Raw genomic sequence first — 16,065 nt, 5'->3', positions numbered from 1 at the left:
GAGGAGGAGGGGGAGGAGATGATGATGGAGAGGGGGAGGAGGAGGGGGAGGAGGAGGAGATGGGGAGGAGGATGGAGAGGAGGAGGAGAGGGGCAGGAGGAGGAGAGGAGGAGGAGGATGGAGAGGGGGAGGAGGAGGAGAGGGGGAGGAGGAGGAGATGAGGAGGAGGATATGAGAGGAGGAGGAGGAGAGGGGGAGTTAGAGAAGAAGAGAGAGGAAGAAAAATGAGAACATGAGAACATTGGTCGGTCTCCATTCTCCTTCCCCCATTTTGAGATGTGCTGCACAACTACATTATATTGGCCACACAGGGAAACAGACTGGTCTCTAAATGTGATGGACACTGGGGGAGGGAAGCATTAAGCCACTACTTAGAGGGGAGTATACATTTAAGTTACCGTTAATGATGCCATGTAATGGCCCCGACAAAGAAAAATAAGAGATAATTTCATCATTAAGTGATGTTCACAACCTATTTTAAAGCTTTTAGACATTTTAACTTAAATATTTCCTAGTGTAACGGGTAATTGGTTTAAGTTGCAATTAGATTTTCTGCTTTACAGATCTCACTTAGAATTCTCTCTCTACATAATTTAAAGCAGAGATTTGATTATCAGTAAGAAGATGTGAGGCTATATCTGCCAAACAGTCAGTGTAGGTGTAATGGTACATCAGGTGTCTAATGTATTCATCAGCTGATTTAACAAATCAGGGCAGTTAGTGTGGCTACATTTATTTGTCTTAGGATCAATACTGTTTGCTATTGGCTTATGTGTTGTGTGCAGCTGTGACACAGATACTGTGTATATTTTTGTTGTTGAAAATATCCTTAAAACGAAGGACACTGAACTGTCCCCAAGAGGCTTGGATCCCTTGAAGTTACTTTATGCAAGATTGTGTTGATAAAAATGCTTAACTGCAAAGACATTGTGATTCACTGCCAGGACAAACTACAATTTTAAACCAATTTGAAAGTACATGAATCAAACAAATGAGATTTAGGTCAAAATTCAATTTTGTAGCTAGATGTGATTTGTGCTGCACTCTCACTGAACCTGCAAATGTTTGCTTTGCATTGTCTCTCGTGGCCCTTGACTGTGTGTTTGTGTTTCCTATTAGGTATATCACCTGCTGCAAGGGGTTATAATCATGTCTCTTCCTAGTGTGTTATATATATTTTTTTATTTTTCTTTTAGGGGGTAGATCAGTTTTAATATTGCAGATAGATTGTAGCTTCCATCAATGTATGTGTCTGCATCATTTCCAATCCCCCATATATTTTTTTGCAAATATATATATGGGGCTCCTGAGTGGCGCAGCGGTCTAAGGCAATGCATCTCAGTGCCAGAGGCGTCACTACAGTCCCTGGTTCGATTGCAGGCTGTATCACAACCGGCCGTGATTGGGAGCCCCACAGGGCAGCACACATTTGCCCAGCGTTGTTAGGGTTTGGCCGGGGTAGGCCGTCATTGTAAATAAGAATTTATTCTTAACCGACTTCCCTAGTTAAATAAAAGTTCAATAAAGAGGGTGGAAGTCACCTGTACCACTTCCTACAGAGTGAAGAGACCCCTCTGGCCCCAAGGGATCATATTCATCCTTCCTTTCATCTATAAAGGAGAGGAGAAAAGGGCTCAAAATCAGACAATCAACTGTGGCTATCACAGCACTCAATAAACTGAAGTATGACCATAGTTTAACATTCGAGGCAAAGTCAACTAGAATGCACATGCTACCCTGACAATTCAGTTAAGTACCTCTTTCCATTCAGCCACGGCTTGTAATATGAATGTATTTTCCTGATAATGAGGGACAGGCAGGCGAGGGGTGTACATATACTGTGCCCATTGTGTTTGTTCCTCCTGGCCCCAGTCATGTGACTCCTCAACAGGAGTCACAAGAATCATACGCTTTCCCTCTTCAAAGGAGGGATATACAACACCCCTGCCTGCAAGCTGCAGCAGGGGAGGGGGGGGGGGACAGCCAGATTCACCCCCCCCCCCCCCTCTTTCACTTACAGCAGGTTACTTTTCAAAACTTCCTTCCTCATGAGCAATGTGTCATACAGGAACCTGATGCTGTGCCTTTTTATACCAAAATAGTCTTGCTATGAGTCAAATGAGTCACAAGGTACTATGCACAACCTATTGAGAACATGTTAACATAGGATCAATGTTTATAGTCGATTGGCAGCTACCTTCAACAAAGGTAGAATGTATGGGAATTAGCAGGTAGCTATCCTACTTCAATTTCTAAATATTGTGGATGAAAACTATTTTCTTTCTCATAATTCCAAGATGAAATGTAATCAAGAAACGAGGTCTCACACTTCTCCCCACAAAATGTTTTGCTCCAGCACCACGCAGATAAAATGGTGGTGCTGCATGTTTCAGAGAACAACTGCAAAAATGCATGCCTCTCCTGATGGGGAAAGCAAGAGTTGCTTCCCTTCGCCTCAACTTCAGAATCACTGCCAGACTTTACAGAATGAGTTTCATTCAGCCAACATGGGGCTTTTTGTGGGTTCCAGGCCTCAGAGTAAGGACAAAGACATGTGAGTCACGCCCTGTGTCTGTCGTAGAATCTAGACACTGTTCTCAAGTTTCATTCTATTTTCAGTAGGCCCCTCCTTCACTACACTTACAGTACTACTTGCACTGTATATGAAATCTGAAATATAAAATGGAAGCTCTTTGTGTTTTTCACTCGGTCGTCTTTTTTTCCCTAGAGAGGCAGAGGCAAGATGGCGTGTACAGTAAAGGAGCATTTCTGTTATTTTTTGTGGTAAATCTTGATTCGATCCTTTGTGCATTCTCGATGTGACTCAGTACCTTGAAGTGACACCCGAGCCTTTTACATCTGTTACCTGAGTGAAATGAATATAACAAATATGTGGGTTGTCTATCTCTCATCTTTCATCAGTTTACATATAAATGTCAAATGCCAGTTGAATTCAAATCAAATTATTCGGCCAATAGCTAGGTTAGCATTAGCTATAATGGACTGTTACAGATGTGCTAATCTGGCATTGATTTATTTTTACAGCTTTCTTATAATGATCATGATAATAATGATTCTATACACATATGCTCCCCATATCAAGGCTCTTTTCATTTACATTTTGTTTTTGGACCGGGTTCAAATTTTCTAAAACTATTTCCCAGTCCCTCGTATTTCCCAATTCAGCAGCGCAGCTCACCACCAAGTCATTAACAGAGACGGATAGTCAACGCAGGTCCATTTAAAAAAAAACTGGGTGTCTCGCATGAGTTTTTCTCTGCACTCTGTATCTGTCAGGCGGCCACAGAATGGGGGGCCTATTAAGCATGTAAATGGACGTCATAAAGCTCCGAATTTCATTTAGGGATGTTAATGAGTCCTGCAAAAGCCTGGCTCCCTCTTTAACAATCCCGTTGGGCTTCTAATTAAAAGTATTTGTCTTTGCGGCCCTGGCGACACCAGTTGTCCTGTCACTGATGCAGATGAGTTGGAAGGAGAGGGGGGAATGGAGAGGGAGCAAAAGAGAAAGAGAGAGAGGGTGGGTTGACAGGTTTTACATGCGCTACTTGCTTATCATTGGTAGCTCTGCCTGTATGCGGGAGTTAGAGGCTCCGTTGGGCACAGCCCACTAAACTGAGTCTAATTATAAGAGTTACAATTATGGTCAATAAGAATGAAAGGTTGGCTGTTTCACAGCGCTTCATATATTGAACTAAAATATTTTGACATTCTCCTCTGCCGAGACCTTGAGAGTATTGAACTGTTTGGAGTTGACTTTATTCCTCTGAATGTATGTGAAACCAATGAGGAGACAATGCTTTTACCGAGCCAAGACAACAGAGAGAGAAACATTGATGAGACAGTGCTTTAACAAAACCAAGACAAAAGAGAGAAGGAAAGAGGGGACAGAGAACGGTCAGAGGTCAGAGGTCAGAGGTCCTAGAGGGTGTGAACAGTCATACAGAGATGAGTATGGGAGCGAGGGAGGTGGTTTTGCGATGTGAGCCTGTGAAGCAGCTAAAGTGCTGACTGTATTTCAGCAGCAACACGTCTCACTAGAATAGAGCACTGTGTTAATCTTTACAATCTCCTGTCAACCTCACAGAGATCCGGAAATTGAAAAAATAGACAGAGTAGAGAACAAAGCCATTTCCCAGGCTCCAACTATTTTAGCAGAAACTGAAGAGGTGAATATACTGTATTATTATGAGTTCTGTAATTGATATACATAAGTGAGGTGTGTTGATTGATTTACTGTCAAAGCACTTTGTAAAAAAAGGCTGATTTTTAAAAAAGGGTTATATAAATGCATTGGATTGATATAGGCTACTGATTTATATTGTGCAGGTGTTGACCTGATCAGATCACTCACCAGTCCCATTGAGGTGTCTGTGTTGGTTGTCTCCCAGGCGGCAGGCGTGGTGGTGGCTCTGCCGTCCATCCCCGCCCTCTGATCCCTCTGTTCCACCCCTGTAGGACAGCAGGGCGTGGCCCACCCTGGGTGATTTCTCCAGGTTCGGCACGCTGCCTCCGGCAGGGATACCACCCTCCTCCCCATTGGTCAGGCCATTCTCCTCTGAGAGCAGCTTCTTGTCATCCTCGTCTGTCTCAGAGCTCATCTCCACCTCATTCTCATATGTCAGCACTGCAAGACACAAACAAAGAGACCCTGTTAGGTTTCTAAAACAACATCCGCCTAACTCGGTTCTGATGGTAGGAAGGAGAAAGTCGCATTCCTGCTTTGAATAGTTTGGGGAGCTTTTTATACAGACCAGACAACCTAGGAACCAAATGGACAGCTTATAATATTACATCCCTGAACCTTGATAAAAAAATGTGATTCAGGCTGAACTCAAGGGCCTTCATGGTAACCTAGAAATATGTCCACTTTGGTGGAGATGAAAAATACTCTGATAAAGGTGCATGAGAAAAGCAGACAAAAAAGGCCCAAAAGAAAAAGAGGGAGGTGGGAAAAAAATACTATAACAAAATGTAAAAGCCATGACATCATGGGAACAGGAAAAGGGGCCCTCAGGGATAGCAAATAGAGCACAATGTTCAGGTTCATTTTGAGTTCTGTGTATGCCTAATAAAGCAATATTTCGCAAAGCTTTCATGCACCTTATCTCTGGAGGGCGCTGCCAACTCCACATAGCAAATGGGAAGTGGCTTAAAATTATGTGTTTTTGAAGTCAATTGCTTGTTTGGGGATATTATTTGGTTCCCCTCAACAGTTTTTGGAAACCATAAACCTTTTTACATCCCAACGGCATTCCGTTCCCGCACACGTTCCCATGGAAGAGAATAACAAATATTTCGTTTTTTTATTTTACTTTTCCCCTTTGGGCACATGGAGATTAGGCATTGCATATCTGTTCATAATATGATCTTTGTCTGACTGTATGGTTCGGCACTTGCCTCCTGGACAACTGCACAACAGGTGCAAATGAAAAAGGGTAAGCACGGTGGGGTGGGCTGAAATCTGCTGACCCGGGCTGAATTCCAAGAGCAGTGGAGGGGGGGTGTAGGGCGTGGGACAAAACCCTCTTTAATAAGAGGTGTGACCACAAGGATTTAGGGGGTGTTCAGACAGGGTAATGCCCTCTCCGATCAAAAAAGAAAAGAAAGAGAGATGGAGAGAAAGAAAAGGCTGAAAAGTGAGACGTGAAAACACGTTGTGTGGTCTAGGTATATGTTGGATATAATATGATTTCATTGAACAGCTTAACCTCGCACTCACCCTCACACACCCTCCCTTCTTTAGTCCCGCCACTACAGCAACAGCAGTGGATTTGCCTTTTCGCTGAATGCAATATATGACCCTTTAAAAAAAAAAAATGTATTCTGAGCTAAGAGCAGTTTGGGAAAGACCAGTGAAAAGACCAGCTAGCATCCTATCCACTTAAGAAATTGTGTTTTTGCCATCTAGACTTGAGCGTGTTATGATGCCACAGACAATATGTAGGCACATTTACTTTAGGAAAGGATATTATTCAACTCATTTCTTCCTGGAAAAAGAGAGAGAAAGATGCATGGTTCCCATTCCTAGAATAACTCACCTGCCAACAAAGATAAATGTTTGCGGGGAAAAACACGAAGACGACTGTTTGTTTGTTACTTTACTTATGTTGCTCAGATACTTGGCCAGTGTGTGGCTGTTTTGTATCTGTGTTGCGGTGGGCGGTAAGCGGACAAAGAAAATTCAGTAACCTCCCAAACAAAAGCAATTCATTGAACTGTTTGTCTCCATGGTCACATGGTCTAGTAGTGTGGCAGATGTTACAGGACTAAAGCTACAGGCTAAAGGATACAGAGCCTGGTTCCTCTCTAGGTTTCTTCCTAGGTTTTGGCCTTTCTAGGGAGTTTTTCCTCGCCATGTGCTTCTACATCTGCATTGCTTGCTGTTTGGAGTTTTAAGCTGGGTTTCTGTCTAGCACTTTGTGAAAAGGGCTTTATAAATACATTTGATTGATTGATACAGGCTGGGATCTCAGTTGCTGTGTGTCTCTAAATCAATAGATCTGGTTGGAAATGATTTTAGACATGCTACCTATACGTACAAGCTGCCATTACTCTTGATGGTAGTTAGCAAACCATTTTCTGTAGGTTTGAGTTATAATAACTCTGCCACAGAGAGAGCCAGGGAGTGAGTGTGCTTTGTCTCCGGTGACATCTTTGATGGAGCGCCACCCTTCGCTCCGTCTTGTCACACCTCCATTGTGTGTGGAACGCCGCCGTTCCGACCTGCTGAACTCACAGAGATCCATTGTCTCCGCCCGTCACCTATCCATCGATCGATTCATTGTGCTCATTCAAGGATCCCGAAACAAAGCAGCAACAACGCTTGCTATTTTCATCAGACCGCTCTCTCTCTCTCTGCCTCTCCTGCTCTCTGTCCCTCTCTCACTGCCTCTCTCTCGCTCCCTCTGCTGCTCTCTCTCCCTCTCTCTCTCTGCCTCTCTCTCTCCCCCTCTCTCTCTCCCTCGCTCTCTCTGCTACTCTCTCCCTCTCTCTCTCTCTGCTTCTCTCTCTCTGCTTCTCCCTCTCTCTCTCTCCCTCTCTCTGTCTGCCACTCTCCCTCTCTGTCCCTCTCTCTCTCTATTTTCTCTCCATCTCTCTCCCTCTCTGTGTCTGCCTCTCACTCTCCCTCTCTTACTCAGCTCCCCTGAATGAGACATGAGCTCCGAGTCAAACTTTTGGGAGTCTCTAAATAATCTTAATTTAACCATTCACCTATTTCTTTAAAAGGAAGTGGTTATTTTGAAAATAAAAGCACCCCCGCCTCTCTATAATGGTTGAACCCATTTATTTATACATGGCTGCACAAACCGTCTCCCTGTCCATGAATGGTGCAAATTCTATAGAGGAGGCGCTGTCCACTCAGTAGTGCTGAATTTCAACCTTAACTGAGCTCCCTTAAAAGCATAGATTTTCCAAAATAGCCTATTAGTTTAATCCAATTCATTAGATTTATCCGTTATTTTATCATTGTTTGCTTTTCTCAGTCAGCTGTTAAGAGCGCTCATTTCTTTGTTTTTCAGGTGTGTGTGGGTATAGGTGTTCTCCATGGCCACAAGAAGTCAACCATCTATTTCACTTTATTCTTTTCTATCAAAATGTGTTTTCTTTGCTGGATCAGCTGATGATGGTCGACAACATCACTAGACAACTAGACATCAACGCGCATCCAATCCATCCAGCTAAATTTTCGGGTTCCCAGTTGTTTTGTTACACGAGATAAGCAGTTTTTTCTGAAACCTGTGTGTGTTCATATTGTGTAAAATTGCCTCGGCTGAGATGGTAGGCTACCAGCAGTGGTGCAAGCCTAGTGGAGGGTAAATACAGGTAAACACTGTTTACCCACTTTATTTCAGAAATTTGCATTGAAAGTATAGGGAGCGTACATTTTTTTCACCACGACCCGCAATCAGAGTTTAGCCTCTTTATTTAACACACTAGGCTAGATCACTGGCTACAAGTAGGCCTATTTCAAGCTCATGGTAATACACACTGTAGCCCAGGCTAGTAAATGAACTGTGTGTTAGGGTGACTGACCATGACGTTTTTTCCTGTGACACTTCCGGCCTCAATTTCATGTGTTCCGACTACAAAGACAGTCAATCACCGAACGTCATTAGGAACACTTTCTGGTGTTTTGTTAACAGATGTTAATTTACATTCATCAAATGTCGCAAGAGCACACGCAGTGCACTGTTTGGATGCTGGAGTTATTTCAGAGTGGATGAACATGCACAGGTAGCCTACATTTTTTAAGTGATTTTGTTTGACAGTCAGATAATATAAGGTCATTCATTTCTACTGTTACGTGACATCTTTACTATTTGTCCCATAAAAAAAGAGACCCTCCCCCCGTAAGCAGCGTTCCAAGCCGTGCTGTGTTGGCTGTCACAGACACACCTACGCCTGCTAACAGTTCCATCTGAAAATGAACACTGAGTCTCCATCAGAATATCATGTTCATGTTGCTGTCCGAATCATCTCTTGTATTTATCTCAACTCAAACATTATTTCCCCTTGCTTCCAGCCTAGTATTTAGTTTGGTACATCAGGGGGTTAATATAAGCCTAGTATTTAGTTTGGTACATCAGGGGGTTAATATAAGCCTAGCATTTAGTTTGGTATAGCGGGTTTAATATAAGCCTATCATTTAGTTTGGTACAGCGGGTTTAATATAAGCCTATCATTTAGTTTGGTACAGCGGGTTTAATATAAGCCTATCATTTAGTTTGGTACAGCGGGTTTAATATAAGCCTATCATTTAGTTTGGTACAGCGGGTTTAATATAAGCCTAGCATTTAGTTTGGTACAGCGGGTTTAATATAGGCCTATCATTTAGTTTGGTACAGCGGGTTTAATATAAGCCTAGTATTTAGTTTGGTACAACAGGGGTTTAATATAAGCCTAGCATTTAGTTTGGTATAGCGGGTTTAATATAAGCCTAGCATTTAGTTTGGTACAGCATGGGGTTAATATAATCCTAGCATTTAGTTTGGTACAGCGGGTTTAATATAAGCCTAGCATTTAGTTTGGTACAGCATGGGGTTAATATAATCCTAGCATTTAGTTTGGTACAGCGGGTTTAATATAAGCCTAGTATTTAGTTTGGTACAGCATGGGGTTAATATAATCCTAGCATTTAGTTTGGTACAGCGGGTTTAATATAAGCCTAGCATTTAGTTTGGTACAGCATGGGGTTAATATAATCCTAGCATTTAGTTTGGTACAGCGGGTTTAATATAAGCCTAGCATTTAGTTTGGTACAGCATGGGGTTAATATAATCCTAGCATTTAGTTTGGTACAGCGGGTTTAATATAAGCCTAGCATTTAGTTTGGTACAGCATGGGGTTAATATAATCCTAGCGTTTAGTTTGGTACAGCGGGTTTAATATAAGCCTAGCATTTAGTTTGGTACAGCATGGGGTTAATATAATCCTAGCATTTAGTTTGGTACAGCGGGTTTAATATAAGCCTAGCATTTAGTTTGGTACAGCATGGGGTTAATATAATCCTAGCATTTAGTTTGGTACAGCGGGTTTAATATAAGCCTAGCATTTAGTTTGGTACAGCATGGGGTTAATATAATCCTAGCATTTAGTTTGGTACAGCGGGTTTAATATAATCCTAGCATTTAGTTTGGTACAGCGGGTTTAATATAATCCTAGCATTTAGTTTGGTACAGCGGGTTTAATATAATCCTAGCATTTAGTTTGGTACAGCGGGTTTAATATAATCCTAGCATTTAGTTTGGTACAGCGGGTTTAATATAATCCTAGCATTTAGTTTGGTACAGCATGGGGTTAATATAATCCTAGCATTTAGTTTGGTACAGCAGGGGGTTCATATAAGCCTAGTATTTAGTTTGGTATAGCGGGTTTAATATAATCCTAGCATTTAGTTTGGTACAGCGGGTTTAATATAATCCTAGCATTTAGTTTGGTACAGCATGGGGTTCATATAATCCTAGCATTTAGTTTGGTACAGCATGGGGTTCATATAAGTTCTAATATGTTCTGTGTCTGAACTCAGAAACGATGTTTCACTTTAGAATTGTGATCTCTGTAATAAGTTCATAGAGTGAACGGCGCCCAGACGAGACAACTTTTTTTGAGCAAGTCAAAATCACGCATCAACGTCAATTATCATGGACATATCCAAGTAAAAATCCCAATTGGATGAAAGCTCTAACAAACAAAAAATGCAGCTAGGTTCATTGTTTGACGTGACTGAGTTAGCTGAAGTTGGCGAGCTAGCTAGTGACACGAACATTAGCTGTCCAACCTGCATAGCAACCAATTTGTTTAGAATGGACGACCTGACCTGTTGCATTGCAACTATGCAACAAGAATTAATGACTGGCTCGCGTCTGTAGCAACATGACCAAAATAACTAACAACCAGATTTTGGTCTGGACTATATTTTCTGGTGGAAGAATAAAATTGTATGAGTTGACTTATCAAATTAACGTTTTAATTAAAATATATATTTCATTGTTTAAAAAAAAAAAACGTCAGGCTGAACAACGCCATTTACCTGTGACTGTATTCATGATACAGCACAGCCTCTTGTGGCTTATTTAAGCAATGAGGCATGAGGGCGTGTGGTGTATGGCCAATATACCCCGGCTAAGGGCTGTTCCTATGCGTGACGCATCACGGAGTGCCCGGACACAGCCCTTAGCTGTGGTATATTGACCATATACCACAAACCCCCGAGGTGCCTTATTGCTATTATAAACTGTTTACCAACGTAATTAGAGCAGTTAAAATAAATGTTTTGTCATACCCATGGTATACGGTCGGATTTACAATGGCTGTCAGCCAATCAGTATTCAGGGCTCTAACCACCCAGTTTAAAATACTTAAATAAACCCCATCATAATTTGAATACAGTACAAATCCACTAAATCCTATGAAACAGACATCCCAGTATCAAGACTAATAGCTAGAACTGTTTGTTTCAATATGAGCTAAATGCCTTTGAGGAGCATGTAAATGTGCTAACTAACAGGTGCATACCATACCTGCCACATATCATATTAATTCCGTAAAAGATAACCCTGTCCACATCATCGCCTGTCCCACAGCACGTCCTCAGGCTCTGCAGAGACCACACCTGCCCTCTCCTCTCCTGAGGGAGGCTTCCTTCCTCGTCGTCCATTTTAAACAGCCCCGCAGTTCAACAGACACATCAGGCAGAGCCTTTGCATATGCCATGAGGCGCTAGTATCTACTCCATACAGTCTCTTTCTCTCTATCTCTCTTCCTTTCTCTGTGCGGCTCTTCCATGAAAAAAGCCATATTTGATATGTGTTTGATTTGATCATAAAAATAAATAGACATGTTTCAGGTCTACTGCTGGCTCCAGGTGATCCGCACGCTCTCCTGTCTCTCCTGTCTGCCGCTACCACTGCCTGGATAATGAGAGATGAGGTGGAAGCTACCGGAGGAAAACTGCTCTCTCTGTTCTACCTCTCTCTCTTTTCTCTCTCTCTCTCTCTCCCTCTGCCTGTGAGCGGTGCAGATCACCTGAGCGAACAACTGGAGGGGAAAGCGGAGGGCAGGTGAGGGGGAGAGGGAGGGGGATGGGGAGGGGCAGGTGAGGGGAGAGGGAGGGGGAGGGGGGTGGGGAGGGGCAGGTGAGGGGAGAGGGAGAGGGGAGGGAGGGGGAGGTAAGGGGGAGGGGGAGAGGGAGGGGGAGGGGCAGGTGAGGGGGAGGTAAGGGAGGGGGGAGGGGGGGGCAGGTGAGGGGGAGGGGGAGGGGGAAGGTGAGGGGAGGGGAGTGAGTAGGTCAGAAGCGTGGTCTGAACACTGTGGAAATGAGGTGTCTGCATTAGCTACTGCAGGCTGGAAGTGGTCCAACATCCATCTAATGATAATCCCAGGCAGACAGGTAGGGATTTTCCACACACAGGGAGGTGGGAAATAAAGGTGTAATATTATTTCCTGAGAATGTTACATGGAAATAGCCTACAGTATGAATGTATACTGAAAGTATGAAAGTATTTGCCATAATACCGTAACTACTCTCAGGGAAGTGAAATGTAGATGTTTCCCATACAGTAGCTGTTGCATTGTTTATCAGCTGGCAAAGTAGGCAGGAGGCTTTACAAGATGTGTGGTGTGTGTGTGTGTGTGTGTGTGTGTGTGTGTGTGTGTGTGTGTGTGTGTGTGTGTGTGTGTGTGTGTGTGTGTGTGTGTGTGTGTGTGTGAACGTCAGGGGTATAACAGGCAGGAGGAATGGGGTGGTTCCACTGTGCCAGTGCCTGCCGTGAGGCAGAAACAGTAGCCTGCCTCTAATTGAATTAAACTCCCATTTATCTAGGGGGTCCTAAGCTGGAATTTATCTAGGGGGTCCTGAGCTGGAATTTATCTACGGGTACTGAGCTGGAATTTATCTATGGGGTCCTGAGCTGGAATTATCTAGGGGGTCCTGACTTGGAGAAAGGAGAGAGAAATAAGAAAAGAGAGAGCAAGAGAAAGATTTACTCTGGCACCCAGACGGGCCCACCTTTCCCCTTACTCCCCCCCGGCTTTTCTCCCTCCCTGCTTTACTCTCTCCCTCCTTTCCTCCCTCCCTCCTTTCCTCCCTCCTTCCTTTAATCCCTCCTTCCTTTCCTCCCTCCCTCATTTCCTCCCTCTCTCCTTTCCTCTCTCCCTCCTTTCCTCCCTCCTTCCTTTACTCCCTCCTTCCTTTCCTCCCTCCTTCCTTTACGCCCTCCCTTCCTCTCTTCTATTCCTCCTTTCCTCCCTCCCTCCTTTCCTCCTCCTTCCTCTCTTCTATTCCTCCTTTCCTCCCTCCTTCCTTTACTCCCTCCTTCCTTTCCCCCCTCCCTCATTTCCTCCCTCCTTGCTTTACTCCTTCCTTGCTTTACTCCCTCCCTCCCTCCTTTCCTCTCTCCTTCCTTCCTTTCCTATCTCCTTCCCTCCTTCCCTCCTTTCCTCTTTCCTTGCCTCCTTTCCTCTTTCCCTCCTTTCCTCTCTCCCGCCCTCGTTTCCTCCCTCCCGTTACGCAGCCATCTGTGGCCTGCCTGAGCACATGTCAATCCTCTAGATAAATGTTCAAGGCCCCTACAGGCCCCTTACCATCTCCCTACAAGCTCCCTACCGGATCCATACCGGCCCCCTCACACACACTTACACAAACAGATTTAGACATGCATAGCGTACACTCAAAAAGCTAAATAGTCTTCCTTTGCATAGCCTATTCACAAGAATGGAGGAAGTTAAAGATAGAAAACTCTCAAAATGGTTCCTTCACATGGTGGCTGAAGGAAAGCCAAAGCCTTTAGAAACAAAGGCCAAATCAGACAGAAGGATGATGTCCTCACACGGAAAGGATTACAGGAAAAATACAAAGGAGTGACTGATGATCAACCCACATGAGCAGATGAAAGAGAAAATAAGAGGCAGAGTAAAGAGTACTGAGTACAGAGGGAGGATTTAGTTTGATCATTCTGTAGAGTCATGGACTACTGTAGATAGATATTTATTCCTGTTTGGAGTGAATACGGGTCAATTAATATGCAAATGTGGGAGCAGTTGTGTAGTAGTCAGCCGCCTCTTCTGTGATTCTATCTGGCCGGTCCGTCTCTAGCTGTATAGAACTGTTACAGCACCACAAACACACACAAACACATCACAGTCTTTTCTCAGAACAAACAACGCTACCGGTTACAAACCTGGACTGAAACTAATGCCCTATGAAAGGCAGCCATTCTGCACATATACTTTACACCGTTGGGTCTTTAAACAATTCCTTTGTTCTGTAATAAACTGCCAAAATAACTGCCACGATCAATTTGGGCTTTTCATTTGCTCTGTGTGGTTCACCTGAATTCACTTAACTAAATGGATTTTGCTCTTGGCTGCAGGTTAGCCATCGATTTCACGCTAATGCTATTTTTAGTATGACGATGAGGTGCTCCATATTTTGCATTGATTTCAGCTGAAAAACAAACCCAATAGGACAAATTATCCTTGTTTTGAGTGCATCTATATATTAAATCAAGCCCAGACTCTCTCTCTCTAAATCTATGAATCTATCTCTCACTATATATATATATATATATATATATATATATATATATATATATATATATATATATATTGTATATATATACATTACCGGTCAAAAGTTTGGACACACCTACTCAATCCAGCGTTTTTCTTTATGTTTACTCTTTCCTACATTGTAGAATAGTAGTGAAGACATCAAAACCATGAAATAACACAAATGGAATCATGTCGTAACCAAAAAAGTGTTAAACAAATCAAAAATATTTTATTCAAAGTAGCCACCGTTTGCCTTGATGAAAGCTTTGCGCACTCTTGGCATTCTCTCAACCAGCTTCATGAGGTAGTCACCTGGAATGCATTTCAATTAAAAGGTTTGCCTTTTCAGGGACAGTTCATTTGTGGAATTTCTGTCCTTAATGCATTTGAGCCAATCAGTTGTGTTGTGACAAGGTAGGGTTGGTATACAGAAGATAGCATTACAAGAACAAGAACTTTGAATGTTTCTTCAAGTAAAGTCACAAAAACCATCAAGCGCTATTGTAAGGTTCTGTATTTATTTTCTTAGTCAACCTTGTGTTCTGTTTCATTGTGTTCTTGAACGTAACCCTGTCTTTCATTTTTGTTCAATTTTTTCACCTGTTTTAGTTAATCACTTGGTCTCATCAGCTCCTTATTTAGTTCAGTTCATTATTGTTGTGCCTTTGTGAGGAATTGTCCGTTTTGACTCTACTAAGCCTTTTCCAAGCTCTTTTGTGAGAACCTGTTATAGCCTTCAGTCCTAGTTTTGATTCACCTGCCTGTTTGCCTATGATCATTATCTGCCTGTGACCACGATTCCTGCCTTCTGTGAAGGCGAAATAAACACCTGCCGCGCGCTGCGCGTGAATCTATACCTTTTTCTCCCTGAGTAGTCATTATAGCTATGATGAAACTGGCTCTCATGAGGACCACCACAGGAAAGGAGGACCCAGAGTTACCTGTGATACAGTACATTATCCCATCTGGTTTGTGCTTTGTTGGACTATCATTTGTTTTTCAACAGGACAATGACACAAAACACACCTCCAGGCTGTGTAAGTGCTATTTGACCAAGAATGAGAGTGATGGAGTGCTACTTCAGATGACCTGGCCTACACAATAACCTGACCTCAACCCAATTGAGATGGTTTGGGATGAGTTAGACCGCAGAGTGAAGAAAAAGCAGCCAACAAGTGCTCAGCATATGTGGGAACTCCTTCAAGACTGTTGGAAAGGCATTATTCATGAAGCTGGTTGAGAGAATGAAACGAGTGTGAAAAGCTGTCATCAAGGAAAAGGGTGGCTACTTTGAAGAATCTAATATATAAATATATTTTGATTTGTTCAAAAAAAATGCTTCCTACATGATTCTGTATGTGGTATTTCATAGTTTTGATGTCTTCACTGTCATTCTACAATGTAGAAAATAGTAAAAAAATTAAGAAAAACCCATGAATGTGTAGGTGTGTCCAAACTTTTGATTGGTACTGTATATATCTAGATTGTGACTTGTTACTTGTTCTTGTACTGAGGCTAAATGTGATTTTCACCTTTGTGGTGCAGATGGCACCAGAAGGGGCCATTAGAACATTAGGAGAGTTTCAACCCATGTTTCACAATCAGAAAAACAGGTTGCTCATGACATTTCCAGGCGGAGGAAGGAGGAGTGGTAAGTAATTCTGCCTGATTGGCATGTTAAAACAAGGCCCTGCTGTCAGAGTGGCAAGTCAAGACAAAATAACACACATAGTAGTCATCGCTCTACTCGGCTCTGCTCTGCTATCAATTTAGGTCGTCTTGTTTGTGCAAAGTTTAAATCTCACAGAGTCTCGTAAATATTGAGGAGCTGTTTAATTTAACATTACCTTTTTGGAATGTTGGAGCTGCAGTTAAATCCTACACAAGAGCAATATTTTCATAAACCCTGGAAATTATGTTTGTTATCTCCCCTTTTATATTATTTGTAGCCTAATAAGAGACCTATCCCTTCCACTCCCTCTTCTCACACAC

General features: G+C 42.7%; 1 protein-coding gene across 4 annotated transcripts in view; it reads right to left on the bottom strand.

Annotated features, from left to right (window-relative positions):
- The window catches only part of LOC109870913 (zinc finger E-box-binding homeobox 2-like), a 75,998-nt gene that overhangs the window by 12,679 nt on the left and 47,254 nt on the right, over positions 1 to 16,065 (bottom strand). For 2 of the 4 annotated variants that reach the window (XM_020461616.2, XM_031805590.1), the window contains exons 3-4: positions 4,373 to 4,645; positions 1,542 to 1,610 (exon numbers count right to left, since the gene is read on the bottom strand). In XM_020461616.2, coding sequence (XP_020317205.1) covers positions 1,542 to 1,610; positions 4,373 to 4,645 — 342 coding nt within the window. The remainder of the gene's footprint in view (positions 1 to 1,541; positions 1,611 to 4,372; positions 4,646 to 16,065) is intronic. The other 2 variants (XM_031805591.1, XM_020461615.2) reach the window with 1 other exon arrangement.

The sequence above is a fragment of the Oncorhynchus kisutch genome, linkage group LG26, assembly GCF_002021735.2.
Source record: "Oncorhynchus kisutch isolate 150728-3 linkage group LG26, Okis_V2, whole genome shotgun sequence".
Classification (NCBI taxonomy): domain Eukaryota; kingdom Metazoa; phylum Chordata; class Actinopteri; order Salmoniformes; family Salmonidae; genus Oncorhynchus; species Oncorhynchus kisutch.
Note: the sequence above shows the minus strand (reverse complement) of the source record. Positions and strands in the feature narration are given on the sequence as shown.